Source organism: Pelobates fuscus, chromosome 2 (genome assembly GCF_036172605.1).
Source record: "Pelobates fuscus isolate aPelFus1 chromosome 2, aPelFus1.pri, whole genome shotgun sequence".
Lineage (NCBI taxonomy): Eukaryota > Metazoa > Chordata > Amphibia > Anura > Pelobatidae > Pelobates > Pelobates fuscus.
The window spans coordinates 188,270,036-188,295,842 of NC_086318.1; the positions used below are offsets into that span (position 1 = coordinate 188,270,036).

Genomic DNA, 25,807 nt, shown 5'->3' on the forward strand with positions numbered 1-25,807 from the left:
TTACGTCCCCTCACTTAACTCACCCAGACAAACCATTCTGGAGATTAACCTACAGAAAACGTAAACTATTGGTTCTCTCTGGAAACCGTTGAGACACCACTATGACTTTCGACACAACAGGTTTAGTGTAAAACTAGGTTACCTCAATGCACCACAGCAAGAGTAATAGAATCACATAATGTCTTACAATCTGAGTAATTAATACAATTATACAACAAATACCTGCTAAACCTACTGTACTCAACATTGAAACCGATTCATTGCTGTAACACTATGCTTTGAAATCAATAATCAAAATAAAGATTACAAATAAATAAATAATAAATACATGTATAATCAATTTTGTGATTAAAGTGATTAAGTGATTTTTAGGGAACAAAAAACAAAAACATTGTGAAAGACCACCAGTTTAACAACAAAATACTACAGTTTTACTACCTCTTCTGAGTCTGACAGCAGCTTCTTCTTCAAACTGTTATATAGTGGAATAATGTCATAGCAACACTGGTCTCTGGGGGGAGAAAATAATTTGGTTTGAAAAAGTTATAATACTTACATACAAAAAGTATAAACTACAATAAAATGAGTAAAGAGTAATTAGCAAATGACATTTTGAATACAGACTTTGCCATATATAAACTTATCTTGTCAGAAATGTAACAATGATCATTTATCACAATTATTGACTATTTAAGACCACATGACTGTCTATGCCATTATGCGGTGCAAGGCTTTAATGCCCAGTGACAGGATATAGACCGTCATGCAGTAAAAAGTACCAGCAGGGGTTCAATCCCTGCAAGTACAAAGGAAACCCAATTATCATTTGATACCTGGGGGTGCCCTCTATCAGCTGCAATCGGGGATTTAAATCCCCATTGTTACAATTAAGTGTGAGAAGGGTTGAATCACTTAACACACCAGGAAACCATTGTGTCAATAAATACTTTGGTCTCTGCTCTGTCAGTTGGGGACATTTTCAGTGGCTCCAGACTTTCAGCACTGCATATAGCAATTTTAATCCATAGAGAACACTGCAGCTGACAGAACATCTCATCCACAGTGATTCTCCCATTGGATCTGGTGATTGGCAGACCCCCATATCTGTTAGTTGCCCGGCACTGACCGCAATGCACTCAGCATACTACCTTCCATGTTAAAGATATAAAGCGGTCATACTGAAAATAGCCAGTAGATGGAAGCAACATACCACTCTGTTTTACCTTTAAATTCCCTTTGCATTTTTCTAAACATGCCATATTCAGGTTGATTCTGAACTTTAAGGTATGCATTGTTGTGATTAAATCACCAGTAAATGCATAGATTAAAAAAATACAGTTGCCTAAAGACCACATGCCCACCTTCCAAGATGGTTACTGTAACAGATGCACAGGAAGAAATCCGCAAAGGATGCATCAGGCACCAATGCAAGGGACTGGCTCAAGTGCACAGGAATTTTGTCACTCAGCACTGAAAACAAAGTGCGCCAGTAAGTATAATTAAATCTACATAACTAGATATATACATTTGCTAGCCATTCATCTAGCATTATGTACAGAAAACGACTAAGTGACTGTTCCTAATTTGTACAACAGAGTCACCAAGTCCTCCCTTTAATTTTTAATTTCTAGATGTAGCTTTATTCTCTACCATCCAATTTGTTTTTTTAAATATAGGTTCACTTGATTTCCACCTCCCCTACAATTTCGAGTGAAAAAAATCAAGATATTATTAAATGTCTTTTAGCTGTAGGTAAGTGTAAATAAACATTAACCAAGCAATTTAACAAGTTTGAACATCATGTTAAAAACAAAACACATAAATGAATCAGGCCCAATAAGCAAAAATAAAAGATACTGGTACAGACTAAGTAAATTTTGGTTCCAGTCATATAATTTATTTTCTACATGATTTAGTCTTGCCTTTTGTAATGCTTTACAATGAAATGTACTCTCACCAGTTTTTCGTTTTTCCAATATTTAAACTTACTTTATAAAATGCAGTAAGACATCTGTTACAAATTTAGCAGACTTCACAATTGGACTTCCAGGCTCATTGAATGTTCGGGTGTTATGCTCTATATATCGTAACTCCCACATTAATGATGATAGACGCCTGTAAGTAAACAAGATAGTTTTTGTTAATGCAAATTAGAAAGTAGAATATATTCAAATAAATGTATAAAAAGAAAACACAAAGGCAAACATTAAAACTGCCCCCACAAAAAATAGAAAATAATTCCTCCTTGCAATGGAGATAAAACCAACCTATAGAATCTGTTTTCTAGACGTTCTTTGATTGTACTTAGATCAGTTGGGTATGCAACAACAGTGCTGTATAGTGGGTAAGCTTGCAAATCCACTGGTGCCACAAATGCAGAAGCAATATCTAAAATATAGATCAGATATCCAAAGTTAAACTTTGTTTTGGTTTGGAAGACCTTCCTCCTAAAAAAATTAAGTTTCGCCATATAATTTGAGATTACCGAGTGTCATCAGCTGGTTGAGCCCAGCAATTATTCGCTCACATTCTTCATCTCTGCTTCTACAGCCCCATTCTCCATCAAGGGATCTGTAAAGCAACGAGCGAACTTCATTTTCAGTCAAAGGGACACTGTTGCCCAGTTCATCTGGAAATACGGCTAAGAGACAAAAAACACAAACAAAAAAGTGATTAGGGATAAAACAAACACTCTTTGCACTTCTGAATAGCATCATCAATGTTGAAAACACTAAAACTTGTTATACTTTCTCCAACGCGTCAGCTAAATTCCAATATGTCTAATTAAAATATATGCTAGTAAATAAGGTGGACAGCGCTAAAAATTATTATAATAAAATGCTGCTACCTTTGTATGATGTTATTATAATAATTTTTAGCGCTGTCCACCTTCTTTACTAGCTTGTTTTGTTCTATTGTTCACATGGTAAAAGGAACTCCTTTTTGGTGAATAGCTGCTTTATTGGATAGAGAGCACTTATCACTTTTTTCACTAATTAAAATATATATAGGTTATGAAAATAAAATATACATTGGGATTGTAGTGTAGGGAGTACAAAATTCAAATAAAATGCTCTACTAGTGGATGACACAAAACATACATATAAATACACATACCTATCTCAAAGTAATTTTAAAATCTATGCATTAAAAACATGCATAAACTGAATCATGAAGCTTGAGCATAAAAAAAAAGCTAAAACCTAACTTTAAAGTCAATCAAGTGTCCATCAACATGGTAAGAGATTGTCTGGACAGAGATCGTCTTAAACCCTACTTATTGATCTGTACATTTTCTAGAAACCTTTGTAACTTGATGCATACACTATATCAAGTAAGTATCCCTTGTCTAAAAGCTCCAAGTTCCCTGGAGTTCAACAGTAAATTCTGCTTACTTAAATGTCGAATATAATAGATTTTGAAAATCATAGTCATTATGAGTGCAGTTTTAAATGTCAATCAAAGGATAAAGAACATTGTCACACTTAAAAAAAATTCCCTGCTGTGCCAAATAGCACCAACCATTTTAACTTGTCTATTCAGTGCAGTCAAAACTACTAAAATTTAAAGACTAGGTTATTGGTAGCAATTTCATCAATATTGCCATGAAATGGGCAATGCATTTTTGTATTCCTGACTGAAAATACAATTATGGTAAAATAGTTATTTCACTTATGAAGGTCATAAATACACTAATTAAAATAAACAAACAATATTACCATTTGGCAAATGCCTCATAACACAACACAAAAAAAACAAAAGAAAGTGAAACCCCCATTTCCTCACTCACATGTTCGTGACTCTCTAGAATACGAACCATTATCGGGTATTATTTCCATGTCCCAAGGGCTCATCTTCTCAGTATCTCCATTGTCCCAACTGAAAAAAGATTGCATGACACCGTTCAAATCTACCAACACCAAAATAAATACATTTATTTTTTTATTCATTTTAACCATATTCTCAAAATTTAAATAAATTGTAATTTACTTTTTTGGATAGAGTGTTCTTTAAATCAGAAGTTTACATCTAAACTATAAGAACCAAAATAACTAAGCTTAATGAAATGGTTTTGGTATATAGATTAAGAGTCAAATTATTTTATGCATAAAGGTTAAGTTGTATTTATGCTTTTAGTGTATGTCTTTAAGACTCTGTTGATGTCACTTGGCATTGACACAGTTTCACTTTAATTCAGTACAGGAGAGCCAAGTAAAGGGAGTCTCACAATATCCACTATGGTTATGTAATTAAGGAGCAAATAGTCTGTGGGTCCTGGTGGACATGCCATTCCAGTAGTTTGAGTCAAATAGTCTGAACACTTTGACAAAAAGGGGGGCTTTCTCAGTCACCTACAAAGTGACCCCATTGCACTACAGTACTGAAATGTTTAGGTGGCAATGACCAGTGAAGAGTGCTGGACAAACACATTCAGTGTTCTAATCCACTTATAGAAACTAAAGTAAAAATGTGAGTCAAACAGTCTGAACACTGTAACTAAAGAAACATTTCTAAGAATTCAAAATAAAAAAGCCAAAACAGCCAAACTGGGGAGGGGCCGGCCGGACGCCATTAACATGGGCTCCTGAACTATGCTGCTAAAAAGGCACTAAAACAATCGCCTAAGTATACAATACCACGCCACCTATGAAGGGAGAACGGTGCCAGCTTACCCCAGGTGCCTGCATGATGCCCGCCGCAAGCCAGGCAAGTTGAGAAGGCCGGGAGCGGCCTACACGTGGCAGAGCGCCAGAATACTAGCAGCCATTACAGGCAGCACGGCAATGCGGAGCAGAGAAATCCCGCAACAGATACATAGACAGGGGGTGATGCCAGGCCCGGTGTGGGAGTCGTATGGACAGCCTCCGCTCCCGAGTGCCCACAGGGCTACAGAGGACCCTGGAGACGGACTGGGGTTGTTGCGGGGAGGACAGACGGAGGCTCGGCACCCCAAGAACGACAAGGCAGTTGTGCAATGAGCGGCCCTCAGTGCACTAATCTCAAGGACAGACCAGCCCTGCAATCGTTGACAGCGATGAAAGTTCTCAATTTATTTTGTTAGCTCCCCTATGGGCTTGCGTTCTAGGTTAAAAGTTGGAAAAGTTTTTGTATTTTTGACTATTACTTAATGTCTGCATCTATCCTGCAAGTTGTTTTATCCGCCTCTGCACAGGTGACAATCTGCATTTACCAACCAGCAAACATTTCTTACTGCCTACGTTGCATAGGGTGACAACTATTAATATGCTTTTACCTAGGCATAGAAATGACCATGCTCATTGAGACATATATATATATATATATGTTACTAGTCTAGTCGATTATACATTCATTTTCAGGCATGCCTATTCTGTGAGTAACTAGCCGCTGCTGTAATGCTAATAGATGGGACTTATTACTGCATTAAGACATTTGACGGATGTGATACTTCTGCCACATACGATTACCGTACCACATGTTTAAGCGGATATATAAGCTTATATACCATGCATACAGTTTTTTGCCCTATTAGTTTTCTTTAAATTGTTTTATTAAGGCATATATGTGTTTAAGCACACAAAGCGCAGTTATAAGATACATAACCATGAAGCTTAACATGGTACATCTGTTCATTATGCGCAGTCTGTGTTGACATATGTACGAATGCATTTCTGCAAAGTTGATATATGTTCTGACTTATTCGCCTCTGCGCAGGTGATAATCTGCATTAACCCCTTTAAACCGATACTTTAGCCTCTGCGCAGGCGACTGTTTGCTTTCATGAAAGTTTGTCTGATATGAGAACTCAAGAAATGATACCAATAAACATATTTAAAACAAAACAGCCAAACTAAGAACAAAATTGACTTGGAGATTTTTCTAATTTAACTATTTGGCCTAAATTTTTAAGTTCACTTTAAATTCCTGGCAGCTCTCACAGTATTATGATTATTCACTAAAGTAACAATTAACAGATAAATATCAGAAGCACATAGATAGGATACTATGAGCCTTAGTCATATATAATTGAAAGAATATAGAAGTATTATAGGGAAATATGGGAATACTTGCCAGACATTGTAGCACTGAAAAAGGCTGTCAGGATAGTCCTGCTGAAGAGGTTCCTGGCTTTCAATAGTTCCAAACCACCAGGCATCATCAATCACAGACCGGAAACGATCACCTAAATAAAGCAATATAGACTAATAATTCACTTGGCAATTAAAGGTGATGCCGCGTAATTTGTAAATGCCAAAAATAGATTTTTAAAAATAAATGCTTTGTAACATACACAGATCTAGTATGGAGGTCGTTTTTTACCTGGAAGATTGCTATGCACATTTGTGCTGTTCTTTTCCAAATAACACTGAAAATAGCGTGACAGTCCTTGCCTGGGTGCAAAACTCCTATGCCAAAATACAAATATCAAGAAAGGTGCACTCAAAGTACTTCCAGAACATTTTGGTAGCTTTATTGTGCAATCATACACCAGAAAATATACATGTCCTGGTGTACGATTGCACAATAAAGCTATCAAAATTATCTAAGATGCCCTGTGAGTGCACCTTCCTTGAACTATATAAATATAAACATAAATATCACTTGGTCTGCAAACAGAAAGGATGCTTTCATAACAAGTACCATCTGAGAAAGGCAGCATTAATCAGTCTTTGAAAACAAATTCAGATAATTTATTTCAGACTTACAAATATTGCTCATTCTAGGATATGTATGTCAACCTCTACATACCTATTCTCCACTGCCGACGCCTGGCTTCATCAAACTGCTGGCGGAGGACAAGAAAGTCAATAACGTCGGGCATGTCATGATACCTAAATATAAAGCAGACACTGTGTTATAAACAAATTTAAAGCAAAATGTACTAAATGGTTACCTAACGCTGACATTTGAGTTATATTCTGAAAAAGCTAAGACGATTATAGTTTTCTGCTTTGCTTTACAATATAAAGAGATAGTTCCAGGAAACACGTATTTAGCTAACACAATCACTCATCCAATAACAAGATGAAGGGAGTCAGCACATTTCTTGGATGGATAAATTCTTTCACCATACAGTGAATATATCATTTAAGTTGTATTATGAGGCACTATAATCACTGTTGTCCTGTAGGATACATTTGCTGTGAGTCAAATAGCACAAGATAACTGCACGGTTTTGAGAAGAGAAAAAAAAAAAGAAAAAGAAGCAGCTACAAAGACATGTCAACCACATTTACATTTAGCAAAGCCAAGCCTCTAATTTAAACAAATCCCGACCAGCATTATTAGGATACGGTTTATGTTTGGATAAAACTGCCTGGTGCATTACCACCTACCTTACCTCAGTCCTCTTTGTGCCTCCTGCACAATTTTCTGTATGTCTCATCTGTGTACTTCTCCACCTCCCCGCAGCACTCCATGTGCCTCCTCCCCTCCTCAGCCCTCGGTGTGCCTCCTCATGCCTCCTCCCAATCTCATGCCCTCCGTGAGCTTCTTCCCCATGTGCAAGCTCAACTCCCTTCTCTCACGTAACCTCTACCTGGTCTGACAGGAAGCTGTTTGGCGCTCCTTGCACACCCTTTCTGCCAGACCGGGTAGAGGACACACAAGCTCTGGTACTGCGGTCCATGGCTTGGCCACGCCACATGTATTGATTTGCAGGAGGAGCGCGTTATGAGCACCCCTCCTGCCGGTCACTTAGAGACTGCACCCCCCGGACTGGTGCACTCTAGGCGGCTGCCTAATTTTCATAGCAATCGCGCTGGCCCTGTATGTATCTTTAAAATCCAATAGATATATAAAATAGAGTAAAACATTTTTTTTTTTCTTTTAACCATACAATTTGGTAAAATCACTCTTTCCAGTGCTATATGAGCTAGCTCTGGTTTGAAGGGCTTTTGGGTCTGTAAAGGCGAACCCCGCACCACTTGGAAATGAACCACTGTCATGTTAAATATCAGCCCTATGAGGGTCAAATAGAGTGTAATATAAGCTGTTTTCTGCATAGTGTGTAGATATCTGCCAGGTGTTAACAAGCCCTCACTCAACATAATTTACTTGGGGACATGGCAACCTAGCTTCTGTCCTGTCCATTTCCAGCGATTGCATAGCAGAAGGAGGTATGCAGTAGACCGTATCTTTTCGGATTGGCTTTTGGTGTAGAGCTTGTTTGATACAAATATACATAAAACTTTAATTTAGTATGAACTAGCAATGCTGTAAGTACCACATTTTAGTACAGTTAGGGAGATAGATTCCTTACTTCATTGTGAAGGCTCCACCTGTCAGTTTACCAGTGTCTGGATCAAGGAAAGCAAGTTTAAGACAGCAAAGTGTTGGCAGTCCAACTTCATACTTAATGCCAACAATTTTCATAAGCTCTTGTTCCTGCAAAATAAAGGATTAAAAGTAAAAAGAAAAAGAAAATTCCTGCTGGATAAATAAATTGGAAAATAAGATGTAGCCTAACTAACTAAAAGGGTTTCTCATATATCTATATCCATATGTAATATATATATATATATTACAAAACAAGTAATCTTTACTATCAATATTGTGATTAAGTGAACTTGTCACTCACAATATCTGTAGAAACCAAGCTCACATTTCAGTAAGGTATGTCAATAGAATAGTGATGAAGTCAAATATGTTAAAACATATAAAGGATTAATAGCTTATATGTGTGCTAGACCTTCTTTAGCACAATAAACGTATTGCAATTTCTTTTCCTGTAAAGTGAAACAACCGTTTGTCATAGGTATTTTTAAACGTGTAAAACAAAATAACCAAACACTGCAATGCTACTTTTTTTTGAGAAACAGAAGTGAATGAGAAGTGTTTGTCTGGTTCCGGTAAAATATTTAGAAAATAATTCAGGATTAATCCATAGCAACTTTGAAGGCAAATTACATGTTCATAAGAAATTATGACTATACAACCTTTACCATTGTTGTTTTTACCAACCAATTACAAATATTTCTCTCATTTTTGTTCTTTGGGAGAGTATAAAAGATGTTTAATTCGATTTCACATGAAAAAATTACCCGCAGTTCCATTTTATGCCAGGGTTGCTTCTTAGCATTAATTCTATAGATTTTGTTCTTCTTTGCCATTTCAACGTAGGCTTCGTGGCCTTGTCGGAAATAATATACCTAGAGGTGAAAAATAAAAATAATAAATCAAATCGATCTCAGGAAGAACTATATATACTGCATATATACAACTTAAATTCTTATTTTTCAAAAGCTTAAAATAAAATGCAGTTGGAAGGAAAACAGAAGACCTTACCCGTTTAAAGTTCTGTTATGGTTAAGTTCTGATAATAGCAACTTTAAATATGGCCACATATTTAGAGGGCTCCTCACACAACTCAAACTTTTACACAAGTATCCTGCCATTCAGCACTCAATTACCACAATCGATAAGGCACCTCCTCTCAAAAGTCATACGGAAAAATCTGATCCGGTTTACAGTGTGAGAGAAGTTGCCAGTCTCCTGTCCCGTGGAGCACAACTTTCTCGCTTAGACACTGCAGGGTCCCCCCCACTCTGGTCCCGCAGGGATCCTCTTGGTCCCCATTGTGCTGACATACTACTTAATTGGACTCTCACTGTCAAACTCAAATCACCGCAACATGCTACTCAATATACAAATGGCGGTGGCGCTCCAACATGGGAACACTAACGATAACTCTACAGGACTGAAATGACCTGGTTGAGAGAGATTTGCAGAGATTGGACACAATGTTCCAAGACTTCTGGGCTAAACTTGAAGCCCAAATGACACCAGCACAGCTGAACTCCAGAATTAAAGTCCGGAGTGGAGGTGGACATCATTTAGGTGCAGCACAGGTCCAAGTAACCGTTCCCCTCCTTATAAACCCACCTAGGCTAAAGGCCACTAAAGGTTTAACACTAAAGCATTGACCACGCCAGCAGAGAAGGTGGCTTACGCGGCAAAGTCAGCATCAGCCGTCTGCTGTCCCCCTGTGGTAAAGGAGTTGGACTTTGCAAGTGTCCGAGTCCCTGACTCATTGATGCAGGTCTTCCTTCAGGCCCTGGGCTACAGGGCTGTCATGTCTTACTACTGCAGTCGCCATCATCAGCGATCTCTCGGCTACTATTGTTCCTCTAACAAGCGAAGGAATCGGCTGATCCCAGTCTCATTATTGCATACAGTTCCTTCTGCCAAACTTGTCTGTCTAACTCAGTTATTGAAAATGTAAATGAAATGAAGGCTCTGGCATACTCTCAGTCTAACTATAACTGGTTTCAGATGACAACCCAATACTGTAGACATTAACTAGAAATCACATTATGACATTGAAGGAACAACTTGCATAACAGTGAACAGAGGCCTTGATTTAATATATTTTGATAAACTTTTCAAATTACTTTATATTATTATTTTTAATATATTGATATAGTTTAAGATCATGGAAAATAGTAAATCGAGGCCATAGTTTGTATCCATAATAAAACATTGTACCTCATCACCCATTTGTGGTACAAAAGGACAGCGCCGTGGGACAGTGTCGGTGATCCAGGCAGAGGGCAGCCATTCTTCCAAAGTTAAACCTTGTTCTGTCAATTCTCCAACTGGTAACCGCTGATGAAGATAAGAGAAAATAAGAAAACCAACCGCATGCAGACAAATCACAATCTCTGAAATAATTAATGCATATATTGTTCCTAGCAGTTCAACAAAATTGAACACAGCCCACATTGGTGGATGTGGTGCAGGAATCCCCTTGCACTGTTGAGAGCTAAACTGTGCTTGAAATTACATTTTGTATTAGTTCCAATAAATGTCACATTACATCCATGTAAACTGTTAATGATTGCAACATACAATAAAGTAGGTAATGCATGAGCAGTGATTTTCTAGATTACATTGAGCAACACATACTCCTGTCAACGGATCCTTATATCGTGTACCAGGAAATTCCTGAACTTTATTCTTTGTGGGAGGAAGGGATATTAACCGGGGAATGTGGGGGATGGGTGGTAGGCCCAAAAGAGACATAGGGTGGAATGGGTTCTCTAGAGAGAATATGGTCACCCATGAGCATGGGAGGGGGGTGTGGGTGGGGTGCGTCATAGGCAAGAAGCTTGTGGGAGTTAAACTGTTTTTGAATGGTATGACTCCCCTGTCTCCCAGACACCTACGGTTGGTTTACATTCACAGATATTGCTAAAGTGACAGAATTGATATCACTTATGCAGAAGGGGGAAGTTTCTGTGTTTGAATGGAAATCATAAGCTGACAATCAGTCAATACTCTGTGGCCAATGAATCAAGCTGGACACAACTTAGATTTCTAAAGCAGAAGAGTAACTTCTAGTTTAGCAATATCTGTGAAGTGGGGCTAGAGAAATAAAAAGCTAAGTTCCAATATAAATATAGGTCTGACTATTTTACCTTCTGTTTCCGTTCTTTAGTTTTCCTTTTCTTTGGCGATGCAGATGGTCCATCCTTCTCCTCGATTCCTTTCTTCTTTTCTCTTCTGCTCTTCTTTTGTTTAAACTTCTCAGCCTCTTCCTCATCCTCAGAGCTGCTCTCATCTTTCTTAACTTTAGGTTTCTGTATTTTCTTTGGTGGTTGAAGATTGATACCAGCATCTGCAGTCCAGTCAGAGTAATCACTTGAATAATCACTGGAAGAAAATGGGAATGTTGTACAAAATTGGTCAATTTCAATGCACAAATTAAGGTAAATAATGTAATAATTAAAATAATGCTCAACCTTGGACATTATGGTAGAGTCTAAACTTGCTTAAACTTCTTACTCTAAGTTTTTGGCTCACCGAAAAAAAAAATATATATATATATCGCTAGCTAATATTTCTATAATTGAATCTACTCCCAGTGTCTGCAAAGGAGCACAAAACGAAAGCTTTTCCTGATTTTGAGTGAACATCTCATATCGAGATTAGTCACCATAACATTTAACAGAAAATATACTGCAAATCCTCAGTACTCAGGTACAAACAGAAAACAATAAATACAGTGACGTAAGTTATGATTGTTTTTCAGTCTGATGCATTTAATTGCATTATGTACCCAATAAGAATATATTCGAGTGATACGTTTTATAGTCTTTACTATTGGCAAAAATTATAAGCTAAATATGTGTTAAAGTCATAGGTACTGGACTTCATTTGATTTAAAGCTTCATGGTAGAGCTGTGAAGATACAAAGCTAAAGGAAGTTGAAAAAAAAAAAAAAATCAGATGTGGTTAAAAAGTGTACTGTAAACGTAACCAATGCCTAGAAGCATTAAAAGAGGGCATCCAACCTCTGCAGACAGGTTTTTTTTGCCAATCTTTATTTTGCATTTTCATCTTTTAAACAAGGTTACGTGTGTAACAGTTTAGTCAATATTACAAATAGAACAAGTATGTCTATTTAATGAACAGTAATAAACAACACCGCTCGTGTGAGCCTTATTTCTACCCGTCACGCTTGCTTTGATTAGGACCTACAGCCAAGTCCTTCTCCGGTCTAGTTCTGGCACTGGGGTTTCCTCTGCTGGACTATGCGTTTTCAATTATACTGTCCCAGTGCGTCTTCGTCTATTAATATCGCTTACTGGGTCATGTAGAACTGGGAGGGGCATGCTGGTTGGGGAGTTGAGTCCCCCTGTATATTGTGCTATGGGGTGTCAGAAAGCAATGCTGGAGATGTGGCCCTGGGACTGTGGGTAGCCATGTACCTTAGCCTATGGATCTACGCTCCTGTGTTCGCGGGTGTTCCTTTTAGCGGTTACTAGGGTCGGTTTCTGCCTGCCTGGGGTAGCCAGACTGTGGCCAGGTTGGTATTTCTTCAGGTCTGCATACAGGTTTTAACCAGGCTGCTTCGATTCTGCAGTGTCTGAGTCAGAATAAGTCCTTGATGGAATACCTCTGCCATTTTCCTTGTAGAAGTGCTTTCCGAGGTGAGGCAAGAGTGGCAAATAATGAGCCCTGATATAAGTCAGCATAGTGGGGACAGGATGACCCCCACCAGTCTGGGGGCAGGGTGTGGAGATATGGGTTTCCGGACACGACTCAGCCAGAGGGACTCCACTGCGGACTAAGCCGCAGATACAGTGGACCGTGTCACAAGAATGCTCCGATCGGCGCCCAAGGTGTTCAGGATTAATTTGGGTAAGTCGCAGGCACCTTGGGTATACTACACAGAGTAGGGCAATTTAAGTGAGGATTCCCCTTCCCCTGCGACTGCTTAGCATGGCGTCCAAGCCGCCACCCTTTTCTATCTGATTTTTATATTTTTTTTATTTTTTATTTTTGCTGTGCATAAGATTACATACAACCTAAGGTACCTCAATGGCATTCCTCAGGTTTAGCTTCCACAATAAAATAGGGGTAATAGAATATGCATGCACAATTTTTGTTAATAAAAGAAAACATGAATTAGCCAAGATAGAGTAGTGAAGTGATTTAGCACCACTGGTCATTAGTACAGCAAAGAAAACTAACTGTTAGGGTTAACTGAGTAAAATAAAATTCAAACTGACACTAGGCTATGATTAGCAGTGTTGTTGTTGCCTCAGGTGAGTAAACTATTTTTTAATTTTAAGGCACATTATAGGGTGCACCCAAGAGGTCAAGCAACTTAATGCACCACGTGCGACTATGCTTTTGTTGGGTTTACCCGATACCCACGCTTACTACTGGAGTCTCATATTGAGACTGAGTCCCATCGGCTTTTAGTGGCCCCCTCTGCTGAACCAAGGCATTAGTAAGAGCCAGCATATAGTTCCCATTGCTTCGGTTTCTTGTGGCACCATAAGCTGTATCTCAGATGGCTGTGTACACAGAGTGGCAGCATTGGTAACCTCTGAGGGTGTGGGATTTGCTGTGTGGTTATACCCCTCGAGGCCCTCAGTCTCGAAATACGGTAACGGGTCCTGGGCAGCTTAGGTCGCAGACGTGCAGTGGATTTCCGTTCTTGTTTGTTCCGGAGCTTAGGTATGACGCTTTGGATCAGGCATGGAGCCCTCAGCTGCAGGGGGTGAGTGGCATTGCTTGCTTTCTTCCAGTCGCCTCTTTTCAAGCCTGCGCCAGAATTCCATAAAGATTTTGTCCAGCCTTGTGAGAGTGGATTCTATGGTGCCCTGCAGCATGGTGTGGGGTCTTGTGCCCGCCATCTTGGTTCCCGCCGTTTCATCCAGCATGAACGTGTGCCGAGTCACAGGGTCACCAGGGACTGGTGAGTAGGGTATGATTGCTGGGGCCGGGATAACCCCCAACGGCCAGGGGGGTGGGGGGGAGAGGTATGGGAACCCTTGCTATGTCCACTTGTTCCAATAGGATAGCCAGCAGGAAGATCGGCCGCCTCTTCCACGCCAGCACCCACAAGTAGGCCGCAGTTGTGTGTCGAGTCAAGGCTGCTCATTGTGCGTCATAAAAACTGCAGAGCGACGCAGGAGTGGATGCAGAGTATTGCCAGCTTCTAGATGGCTGGGATTGGTGAGGAAAAAGTCCAGGTTAAGGCTCTTCAGCAGCTTTTCGCACGGAGCACGCTCTGCATGCGACCACTTAGGTTGGCAGCCAGGCCCTGCCCCCCTGATTTTTATATTGTTTTAACTATTCATGAGTTATCTCCCACCTAATTTTTTTCTCAACTGGACACGAGTTCCTCAACATATTGTGTTATTTAGAATCAGCACTGGCTATTATGGTATATTCAGTTTATTTAATTTGCCTTATAACATTTGAAGTCTCTGCATTTGCCAGCAGGCTTCAAAATGAGTCATCCCTATACCAAAAAAAGACTCATCCAATCAAGATGCAGCCTTAACTTATGATATTGTTGAGCAAATGCCATAAATTACAGAAGAACAGTGTATTTTGTACACAGAAGGGGTTATGTACGTTGAAGTTTAGCACCAGGTAAGCTAAATTACAGTTGTCAGCCTAATATTACCAATCAAATAAATCCACTTCTCCATTACCAGAGCAACAGAAGAAGGTTCAGGCTACAGGGTGTTTCTTGTGAAATCACTAGAAAACTGACAGAAAAACAAGGCTTGTGTCATCTACAGACTCCTTGCATCAAAACCATGGTAGTGGTTATAGAGCTTGGAATGACCCTTTAAGAAAACAGGAAAGACCTGCAGCAATGCCCACAATCAGAATGTGCACAGTCATCTATATAGAGTTACTGTTTGCAAGCACTGTTAGCTCTCAAAAGATTGTACTGTAAAAAGTTACAGTAAGTATAATATAATGGTAAACACATACAACAAAGGGGGCCAAATACATAAAAAGACTCACCTGGAACTACTATCATCGCTGTTCCAATTTGGTTTTTCCTCTTCTTCGGAGGTTGCCCCACTAGCAGGTACTGGCTCACTTTCAGCATCTACCTCCTAACAAATAAAACATCATTGGTTAATTCTATTCAAACCTTCTTTCCATTTCCATCAAAATACTTCAATTTAAAAGAGAGACTACGTTCAGCAACCAAGATAACAAGCTGTCAAATTCAATTAAATGTAAAATAAATATTAATCAGGAAGAACATGATCATCAAATGCAAGAAAAGTCTGGTAGTATAACATCTTACATCAGAGGAGCTGTTCTCATTTTCTAGTTCTTCAGGTGACCCTGATGGCTCCTCCAGGGCTGCTCTTGTGCCATAGTTATGCTGACTTGAATTCTGCTTTCTAGAATCCACGGAATCCAATGATAAGTCTGGGGAATGGTTCTTCAAAAATAGCAAAGGTCATATCATGATCAAGACAAAGTCTTTATGTATACAACAAAAACATCTATATATCTATTAAATGACATCCTGAGTGACACATGTGAATGTTTTACAAAAAAGTATTTTTTATGCTTTTGTTTTCAAGTTGCAAAGACCATTTGGCATCAAATAGAGCCACCCTAACAAAATGTACAAAATGGTTGTTTAAAATGCAGAGTGCTTCTGACTCTCAGTGGAGGAGGTGACTAGTACCCAATGAAGCCCAGGAAAGCTGTCAAATGGATTGACTACTTACACTGGGGGTGCCAGGGCACTTTTGGCACTATAAGCTCTACAGCGAGCAGTAGTGTTCCTTTGAGGTGTTTTAAGTATCATTATCACGTAAGTATTTTTTAGAAAAATAGCAACTTTATAAAAAAAACTAGTATAGTCCTCATTGAATTTTCACTGAAAGTCAACATAATCACAAAATAAGAATAGACTAAGTAGGGACTGTAGGTGTTTTTTTTTTTTGGTCAAATGTGGAAAAGTGAGACTCTAAACAGCTTCAGATACAACTTGTGCCATTTCCCACTGTAGGTCACTCATGAGAACAAGCATTTTCTCAATAGAGGCCTATGGCATCTCCCTATGCATTTGCAAGAAGATCTATGAAGGATCAGTTCTACAGACTCACATTTTGTATTCTTGAACATTTTAAAAGGTACATCAGGTTCTCAGGTTTCATCTAGGGATGGAGGAACTGAGAATGCAGAAAGTATTTCCATCCAGCCACTTTGGTGCAAATGACAGTGCAGCTATATTATTTAACTTCACAGAAAGGAACCTGTGTGATTCTTCCAGGTAGAACAAAATAACTACAATTGTAAAATGCAACATTCTCTCTTCTTTTAGCCCAGTTATTACAATGGAAAGTGAAATTAAAATAACAGTGATCCTTATTCCAATCCACTCACTTACACAAAGCTGTAGATACACTGGTAAGTCTAGAATCATACACAACATGAAACCGAACTGTTAAGCTTTTGTAGTCAATTTAACAACTACTCTCCTAATCAAAAAGACTGACTGAATGACACAATCCTACCAGTTTTTGCAAACACGTTCCTTTAACGGGCAGGAAAACCAATTGAAAGGGGACATTTCACAGCCTGTTATTGTATTGTACCACCCCTTATATGGATGAGACTGATCCCAGGATTGATGCTTCTCATTTCCAGGCAGGAAGAGAAAATGGCTAACTCTAGGTAAGGTATAGGGAATGTTTCCAGGTTAAGATATTACCTTTGAGTAAGACACAGCTTTATTCTCTCGTACAGTATTGTTTGCAGTGGATTTTTTCTTTTCTTCTGCTTTGTACAACCGAATTTCCTCTTCTCCTTTTGCAGTTCTCCATTCTTCTTGTTTGCTATCAATAAATAGACATAAGACTATAAATTTTCTTTTGTATTTAAATAACAGACACAATTAACATTAGTTTCTTTCAGCTTGTCTTATGATTTAAAAAGGAAAAGTAACTTTTCTGCAAGCAACAGTAAATATGACATGATGGGTTTCATTGTGCATTAAAAGCTAAGTATCTATAATAGTACTTTCTGAATGCTGCAGGGATCATTCCTTGATGCTCCAGGTACAAGCTTGTGCACTTGGCCTTCTTTTCCTAGAAAGCTGTACAAGTACATGTGCACACCTTTCATGGCACCATAAATGAGAATGCTTGATTGTGGTGTGTGCAGCATCTAAGGAGTTAAACTAATTTCCAACTCCAATTTAAATTGTACTACCATGACAAACAGAGCTGAGATAATTGGCTGTAGCACTTCGTAAGAGTATTTAAAACACATTTATTTATTTTAAACACAATATTGTTTAGGATGTATGTGTTGCGGAGTTCTTGCTTAAATATTTTCATCCGTCTGGTTATGGAAAATGGTTGAAAAATCATAATGTGAGAGTATAATGCATAAACATATGTTCCCATATTTATGTTCAGCTTTCTTCCACTGCCAGCTTGCTTTTCCCACCCTTAAACACATGAAATCTATAATAAATTATTTGTATGCCATTTAAAGGGTTTCTCCCTGCATGAAATATAATAATAACGTCCTATTGGCATTATTCTAGGCACCCCCACACCCCTAATAAACACTCAGAGTATTTTAAAAGAAGAATTACTACATGCTGCTATGCCTTCTCCAGTGGTACAAGTCGCCAAGATCAAGGACTTTTTTAGAGAAGCCTTTGGAAGATATAACTGGCTCAGAGAGCATGCGTGCACTCTGAGGACACAAGGAGAGGGAAAATAAAGGGAGGGATAGCATGGAGGATGAGGGAGGGTAAATTAAAGAAAATATCGAATGGTATTGGAGGAGGGAGGACTTAGCTCTTGTCTCTCCTCTCTCCTAAACAGAGGTAAGGGGAAAAGCTGTTCTGTCTGTTGGCAGAACGCATAAAAAAATGCACAAAATTCACATTGGGTAACCTGGAACAGAGTTATGGGCTGCCTAAGTATCATGTGCTGTGGGATGCAACTTGTTATTCAAGTTGTTGGTTCAAGCTGAAACACTGCACAACCAGACTCTTATCACCATCACCACATCAAAAAGTAGAAGTGGTAATGGTGGTTAGACTAACCCTATAATAATAAGAACAGCAACAACAACAGCAACAATAAAAACAATACCTTTTAAGTAAGCAGATGGGAAACATAAAATACTGAGTGAATGTTTACTATGGTTTCTAATTATATGTTAATATTTGTTTTAATACATTATTTTACTTTCTTGTTTAAAAAAACTCAATGTAGAACACCAACTGGAATGGGTGGCCCACATTGAGTTTTTTTAAGTTTGTAAGATAGTGTTCTGGCACAAAGTAAAACTTGAATATGGTGTGTACATTTTTTTATCTAAACAGATTGTAGTTTATAATGTATACTGTTATGCTATTTGGTACAGTATGAATTCTAATATTCAGGTAGCAATAAGGATAATGAAAGTTGGCCTTGGTTATTCATGACACTGCTTGTAATTTTTCTGAAGAAAAGTCAAATAGCCGTGTGTGTGTAACCCTGAGAATTATCTTACATTTTTTTTTTTATAAGTGTATAAAGATTAAAGGAACAATGAGGAATAACTAAGAGAAGTTTATGATGCACATAACAACCTGGAATCCTAAAATCAACAGCTTCAAAGGAACATAGGATCAATGAATGTGTTTGTCAGCAATAGCCAAAATCTGATCTCTCCCAGAAAGCTCACTTCCATATTCAAATTATTAAAGTGAAACAAAACAAAGGAACATAACTTAAATATACTGAAGCCATGTGTGATCTACATATGTACCCTAAAATATGATTGCCACAGTAATGTGTAACCTGTATCCTTGACTGTTATATGTGTAAAGGGAATTCTATATATATATATATATATATATATATATATATATATATATATATATATATATATATATATATATATATATATATATATATATATATATATATACACACATACACACACACTATATATATATATATATACACACATATATATATATACATACACATACATACATGCATATATAAACACATATATACATATACATACACACATATATACATATACAACTGGTACATATACAACTGGTTCAGACACTTGATTTACATACATATATAAACACATATATACATATACATACACACATATACAACTGGTACATATACAACTGGTTCAGACACTTGATAGACTTCTCAAACACTTACGTGGACACCCCTTGAGATAGTTCTGGGACTACAACTCTTCGGCTCCATGCCACAAGGTCACGTTCAGTAGCCATTTCACTTCTTGGGGCATTGCTATGCATCTGCCGAACACCTTCTATTTGTCCACTGCGTCTCAATCCAATATTTGGTGGTGAATGCACTTCTGAGGAAGAGCTTATGGAAGCTGTAAGATTGTAATTGAAATCAAAATGAAGAATAAGGTTATGAAAATACTTAATACAGCAACAACAAAAAAATGCACTGATATGTTCCTCTATATAAAATGACTAATAAAAATAAAAACTACACAGGCAGACACGTTTAAAAAAAAAAACAGCACTCACAGGAAAAGGCAATGTCAAAGCACATTGTGAGATCAATGCTGCTTATGTGGAGAGTTACACTCTGAAAATGACCAATTATAAAGGATAAAGTAAAATATTACATTTATTATATAACATTTATTGCGAACATTGATCCATTGCCTCCAAAGATTTTGTCGTCCCCTCTCTCCCCAACATTACTCCAGACTGTGTTTCACAAGGTCAACTGATTGGTGGAAAAAATATCAGCCCTCCTCTTTGCACATGGAGATTCACAGATATCAAAATTCCACCTTATGAAGGCATAACTACTGTTGGGATCGAAAAACGAGCCCAGTGCCTTTTAAGACAAATCCCACTGGTTCAAAAACGTATAAACTATTTACCAGAGAGCAAACAATTTCCCTAAAAGTTTTTAGTCTAGCTCCACTGCTTCTCTCATGCATCAGAGACTACTTTGAGATCCAGCAAACTACATTTAGCAAAATTCATTCAGTAGATTATTCCTATTTTCAGAGAAAAAGAATAGGTCACACAAGTAATGCTGTGTGCAAAAATTGTGTACCAATCAAAAAAGAAACCAGAAGCACTTGATAACACCGATACATAAACAACCCCCCCTTTTTAAATAAATATTACGGCATAAACTACAATTTGCTTTTAATTTCAGAATATGCACATATTTTTCAGATACTACGTGGAGTTTTCTCATATGTAACTGTTTTGTGATGCATACTGTCTGCAAATTGTAACTGAATGTTTTGTATAAATCAAGGATTATGTAATCAGTATTTCACTACTGGTTTGTGATATACAAAACCTTGTTTAATTTTATAGGAAAAAAAATAAATAAAAAAATTACTGTGGTTGTTGTCTATACGCAAAAATATAAAATGAATAATATAAATATTGTCTAAAGAGATTTTGTTTTTGTTTCCTGCCAAATATTACTTTACAAAGCATGTGTTAGTGGACATAGATTGATACTATAATTTTAATCTCATTATGAAGGAATACAGGAATTAATTCACCAGCAGGACCTGGTGCAAGGGAGCAAGAAAACCACCTGACATATTTCTGAATTCACATGTATTATTAATAAACATGTATTATATTAAAAGTGAACCTAAAAATATGTGTATATTAAAGAACATTAAATTCCATCTACAAATTGTGATTGCAGAAATGTTAGCAAATGCATAGAATTTCATTTACAGCTCTTGAATGAAAAAATTATTGAAACATTACACCTGTGGGTCAGAGGCACACAGGGTCTAATGCCATAGATTGATGTCAGGCGTCTTTCTTGCTCTCTGTCCGTGTGTTACTCCCCCAGTAGAGGTTTACGGAGGTTCATGGGGTGCACTGACGCCAATATGCCGGCAGTGAAGCCTGCATGTACACAAGGGATTGAGCTGCATAGGGAAGCACACCTGAGCAGAGATCATTACTCTTGCAGGCAAACCCCCATATACAATCACTATCTACCAAACTCCACACATACATATCCCACTCGGCAAAGGCCTGCACAATCAATCCCACTCGGCAAAGGCCTGCACAATCAATCCCACGCGGCAAAGGCCTGCACAATCAAGGGCACTCGGCAAACCAATGCACAATCAAGGGCACTCGGCAAACCAACGCACAAGGGCACTCGGCAAACCAACGCACAAGGGCACTCGGCAAACCAACGCACAAGGGCACTCGGCAAACCAACGCACAAGGGCACTCGGCAAACCAACGCACAAGGGCACTCGGCAAACCAACGCACAAGGGCACTCGGCAAACCAGCGCACAAGGGCACTCGGCAAACCAGCGCACAAGGGCACTCGGCAAACCAACGCACAAGGGCACTCGGCAAACCAACGCACAAGGGCACTCGGCAAACCAACGCACAAGGGCACTCGGCAAACCAACGCACAAGGGCACTCGGCAAACCAACGCACAAGGGCACTCGGCAAACCAACGCACAAGGGCACTCGGCAAACCAACGCACAAGGGCACTCGGCAAACCAACGCACAAGGGCACTCGGCAAACCAACGCACAAGCACGCTCGGCAAACCAACGCACAAGCACGCTCGACAAACCAACGCACAAGCACGCTCGACAAACCAACGCACAAGCACGCTCGACAAACCAACGCACAAGCACGCTCGACAAACCAACGCACAAGCATGCTCGACAAACCAACGCACAAGCACGCTCGACAAACCAACGCACAAGCACGCTCGACAAACCAACGCACAAGCACACTCACATGTATTGCTTAGGTGGGACCATGGACCAAGTGAAGATAACCCTTTTGATTCTTGCTCTTGGGCCCTGTGATTCTTAGTTACTCCATTGATATTAGTGGCACATCATCACAGACCTCTTTGATCTAAGGTTAATTAGTTCAATAAGTCATCTATTCCCCAAAACAGAGTGACCTAATTTAAACCATAGATATCACAAGACCACATAAAATAGGTTTTTCTGCAACGAAATAAAATGTATTCAATAAATTGATGGACCTAATGATGGACCTAATGATGGACCCCATGCCCCAGCAACCAGCAGTAAAACAATGAAATTAAGTTTACAGAAATTAGAAATAACTAGAGGGAGAAAGTACACAAAATTTTTTTTAGTTTGTTTCAACAAGACCAAGTAGTTTTTATTTACCTCTGCTTAGTCTGTTACTACTACCAATGCCAACATCTGGATGCAGCCTCTGGTCTTGTTCCTGCTGTAGTCTCTGTATCAGGCTATCCAAAGGACTCACATCAGTGCTTGCTTGCTGACTGAGGACCTGATTTAATCCTGTGTGTAAAAAGTTATAATATTATTTGTTGTGAAGGGTGTCTATATTTCTTCAAATATATCATCTAAAAGCCCAAAAGAGATTTTTTTTGGTTGATGAATCACAAAAGAAAATGTGCTATTTAATTTTGGTCCTTGGGATGTAATGTCTGAGGGACCTGCAAACTGTTTCATGTCAAAGCAGGTAAAGAAGATCCTCTACTCTGGTCCATGAGGCCATACAACAACAGAAGGTAAGAAGAGTCACAAGGGGAAAGTGGAGGGTGGGTGAGGTAAATAGTGAAGAGATTTCAAGTGGCATGAGGTTAGGGGGTGGGGGTGCCAAAAACAACACAGGTTGTAAAAACACAAGAGAGGAGGGTGCAATAAACTCACAATGCAGGATTGTCATTTAGGTGGCTTGCGCCCCCCCCCCCCCCTAAAATCAGCAAGTGGGGCGGGACCAAACGCCATTTTGGCCAACCAGCACCTCCTCATAGAGATGCATTGAATCAATGCATCTCTCTGAGGAAAATTCAAAGTCCCCATGCAGTGCGTGGAGACGCTGAACGGCAGTGCCTCCTACTGTGCAGCACTGCCCCAAGAAGCACATCCAGTGGCCATTTGGAGGTGTCCCCAGGGGCAATGTAAACACTGCCTTTTCTCTGAATGCAATGATTATACTCACCAGAACAACTACATTAAGCTATAGTTGTTCTGGTGACTATAGTGTCCCTTTAATTATTTTTCTTCTAAATTTCAAGATAAAACATAGGAATTTGTCTTCTATTCTGTGGCATCTTGTATTTGAAAATCTGTGTGAAAGATATATTTTATTTCACATAATACTGAAAATGAAAAGTTCTCATTCTCAGGACAGAGGTTTACAAATGGCTTCTAATGTACCTGAAGAAGTCACCCCCATCTGAGGAATAAGTTGCTCATCCCTGCAGTTTTCTCGCCCTGGAACAAGCCGCTGATATCGTGTTGGATGAGGATTGCCATCAACATCCACCAAAAAAGGAGGTGGCATGAGATGTGGTGCCTGCTGTGTTTGTTCATCCAAGACAAAGTTGTTACCGTCACGGATGAGAGGTCGATAGTCACTATGAAAAAACATCTGATCCGCGATCTGTAAGAATTACATGCATAGGGATATATTAACAAAAGATGAAACAGCACTCCCTCAGTTATAATAGTCACGTACTTCTAAAGCTCTAGAAATGTCTTTACATCGGGACCACAACTTATTGTATCATTTAGGATTGTGAATGTTTTTTTCCCTCCCAATACACATTTCCATTTTTCCAGATGGCAAGTGAATAAACTGAAGAAATATTAGGAAGGAGGACACCCATCCAGAACGGTTATCACTTAACTAATCCTGTAGGCCCAACCCTATGTTGACAGATAGTCAAGCAAGTATAATGAAGCAGAACAAGATAAAACCCTAGCCATGGACACTATGGACAGAAAAAAAAACTCACTTAATGAAAAAGTTTTGATGTATAGATCAGTGGTTCCCAAACTTTTTAGGTTCAAGGCGCCCTTACTATTTCAATATTTTTCCAATGCACCCTAAGTCCAAAAACGTTCTCGGTTGTATATATGTACAGCGCTGTGGCATATACTGGGCCCCTAATCTTGGGAGTGGCACTGGTAGATTATTTAAAGAAACAATACAGGCACAATAAACACTACATTATATTGTAGTGGTTATGGTGTCAGTAGTATCGTAATGCCCTCCCAGGCTAAGTAGGTGTGTGTGTGTGTGTGTGTGTGTATGTGTGTGTGTGTGTGTGTGTGTGTGTGTACAAGTCAAGTTCAGTAAGCTTTCTGAAACATGGGATTTAGAGGCCCTTTCTATCCCCACGCTACCCCATAACAATTTCATCTCAATAAGTAGTTATGGGAGCCACAGTCTGAGAAAATAAATAAACTTTGTATTTATTTATTTTCAACAATTTGAGAACCATTGAACCCCATATGGTAAGGCAAAGAGCCCAGGGACTGTATGTCCCATAATAACCAATGTTTAAGTTGTTACAGTGGTGTAGTGTCAATTTAAAGAATAAAAAAAAAAGAGACTAAAAAAACAGAAAAGTACTGTTCAGCAGCTCTGAGGACCTACCAAGTGTTTTCACTGAAAAAAATAATTAAATCTACCCCCGGTTCTGACACATTTATCACAAACCCCAAGTGATCCAAGTTTTCATTTCATTACACTGATTGAGAAGCATTAAATTATTCTCTGTGGTAGAAAAAGATTTACCTTCACTGTTTGCTGCTAAGCTGTATCGGTAAATCACAAGTGAAGGAAAAAGGGGAAAAAAACTAAACTTAAAGGGTTACTATAACCTTTACGAGAGGGTGGACCTTTCCATTGTAGTATGCCCTAATGGGCACTGTGGAGAAAGTATCCCCTTTCAATTCATAGTAAAATTGGTATATAAAAAATTATAAATACATTTTAAAAAGTGTTTTTACGTACTTGGAATCCAGCATCAGACAAAGCTCTCCTCACCACTTTCCCGTGCCCCCTCCTTATGTGACTGAAGCCCATAATTGGGACATTTTGCCGACTCGGGGTGCATGTGCGCACTTCTAGCCCATGTGTACACTCCGGGACAATATTTAACAGAGAGCGCTCCCACAGAGAGGGAGGGAAGAGCTAGCTTCCCCTAGCACTGAGGTTCCCAACCCATGGTACGCGTGATCCCAAGGCTACAATCAAGATCCCCTGGAGATATGCAAAACAAATATCTGTAATGGCCGAACAGAGTTCTGCAGGGCCGATCCTGGGCAGTTTCACACTGTTCCTGTGCCCTGGGTTTGACTAGTAGCTTGCTTGCTATTCGCGTTGTGCCCTAACCCCTATCATTCTCCTTACTGGAGAGCGCATGCAAAGCATTTGAAATAACAGCAACTATATTGCATGTTTCAAACATTTTGCTAATATGAGAGGTACAATTCATAGAATTGGACTGCCAAGTGGTACTCAAGTAAAAAAAGGTTGGGACCACTTCCCTAACAGACAAACTGCCTACAAGGGGAAGATTTCTGCACAGAATTAACATTAGGCAGCACAGAACAGAGTTCTGGCTATCAAACGCCACGTGTACTGAGGGTGTAACGAGCTCCCAGCACACAATTAACAGTATCATTGGATGAGCAGTGTTTCAAGCAGAATCCCTAAACATACAGACTCCCACCAATATGACCACTTCAAATCACTAAAACTAGTCATG

General features: G+C 38.9%; 1 protein-coding gene across 4 annotated transcripts in view; it reads right to left on the bottom strand.

The window, feature by feature from the left end:
- The window catches only part of PHIP (pleckstrin homology domain interacting protein), a 112,732-nt gene that overhangs the window by 17,476 nt on the left and 69,449 nt on the right, over positions 1 to 25,807 (bottom strand). For 2 of the 4 annotated variants that reach the window (XM_063443018.1, XM_063443017.1), the window contains exons 17-33: positions 23,466 to 23,691; positions 22,443 to 22,580; positions 19,455 to 19,638; positions 16,976 to 17,099; positions 15,551 to 15,691; positions 15,259 to 15,353; positions 11,400 to 11,634; positions 10,468 to 10,587; positions 9,024 to 9,131; positions 8,243 to 8,367; positions 6,730 to 6,812; positions 6,052 to 6,163; positions 3,818 to 3,879; positions 2,486 to 2,641; positions 2,268 to 2,388; positions 1,990 to 2,115; positions 439 to 511 (exon numbers count right to left, since the gene is read on the bottom strand). In XM_063443018.1, coding sequence (XP_063299088.1) covers positions 439 to 511; positions 1,990 to 2,115; positions 2,268 to 2,388; positions 2,486 to 2,641; positions 3,818 to 3,879; positions 6,052 to 6,163; positions 6,730 to 6,812; positions 8,243 to 8,367; positions 9,024 to 9,131; positions 10,468 to 10,587; positions 11,400 to 11,634; positions 15,259 to 15,353; positions 15,551 to 15,691; positions 16,976 to 17,099; positions 19,455 to 19,638; positions 22,443 to 22,580; positions 23,466 to 23,691 — 2,229 coding nt within the window. Of the gene's footprint in view, positions 1 to 438; positions 512 to 1,989; positions 2,116 to 2,267; positions 2,389 to 2,485; positions 2,642 to 3,790; positions 3,880 to 6,051; positions 6,164 to 6,729; positions 6,813 to 8,242; positions 8,368 to 9,023; positions 9,132 to 10,467; positions 10,588 to 11,399; positions 11,635 to 15,258; positions 15,354 to 15,550; positions 15,692 to 16,975; positions 17,100 to 19,454; positions 19,639 to 22,442; positions 22,581 to 23,465; positions 23,692 to 25,807 lie in introns of all 4 variants that reach the window. The other 2 variants (XM_063443015.1, XM_063443014.1) reach the window with 1 other exon arrangement.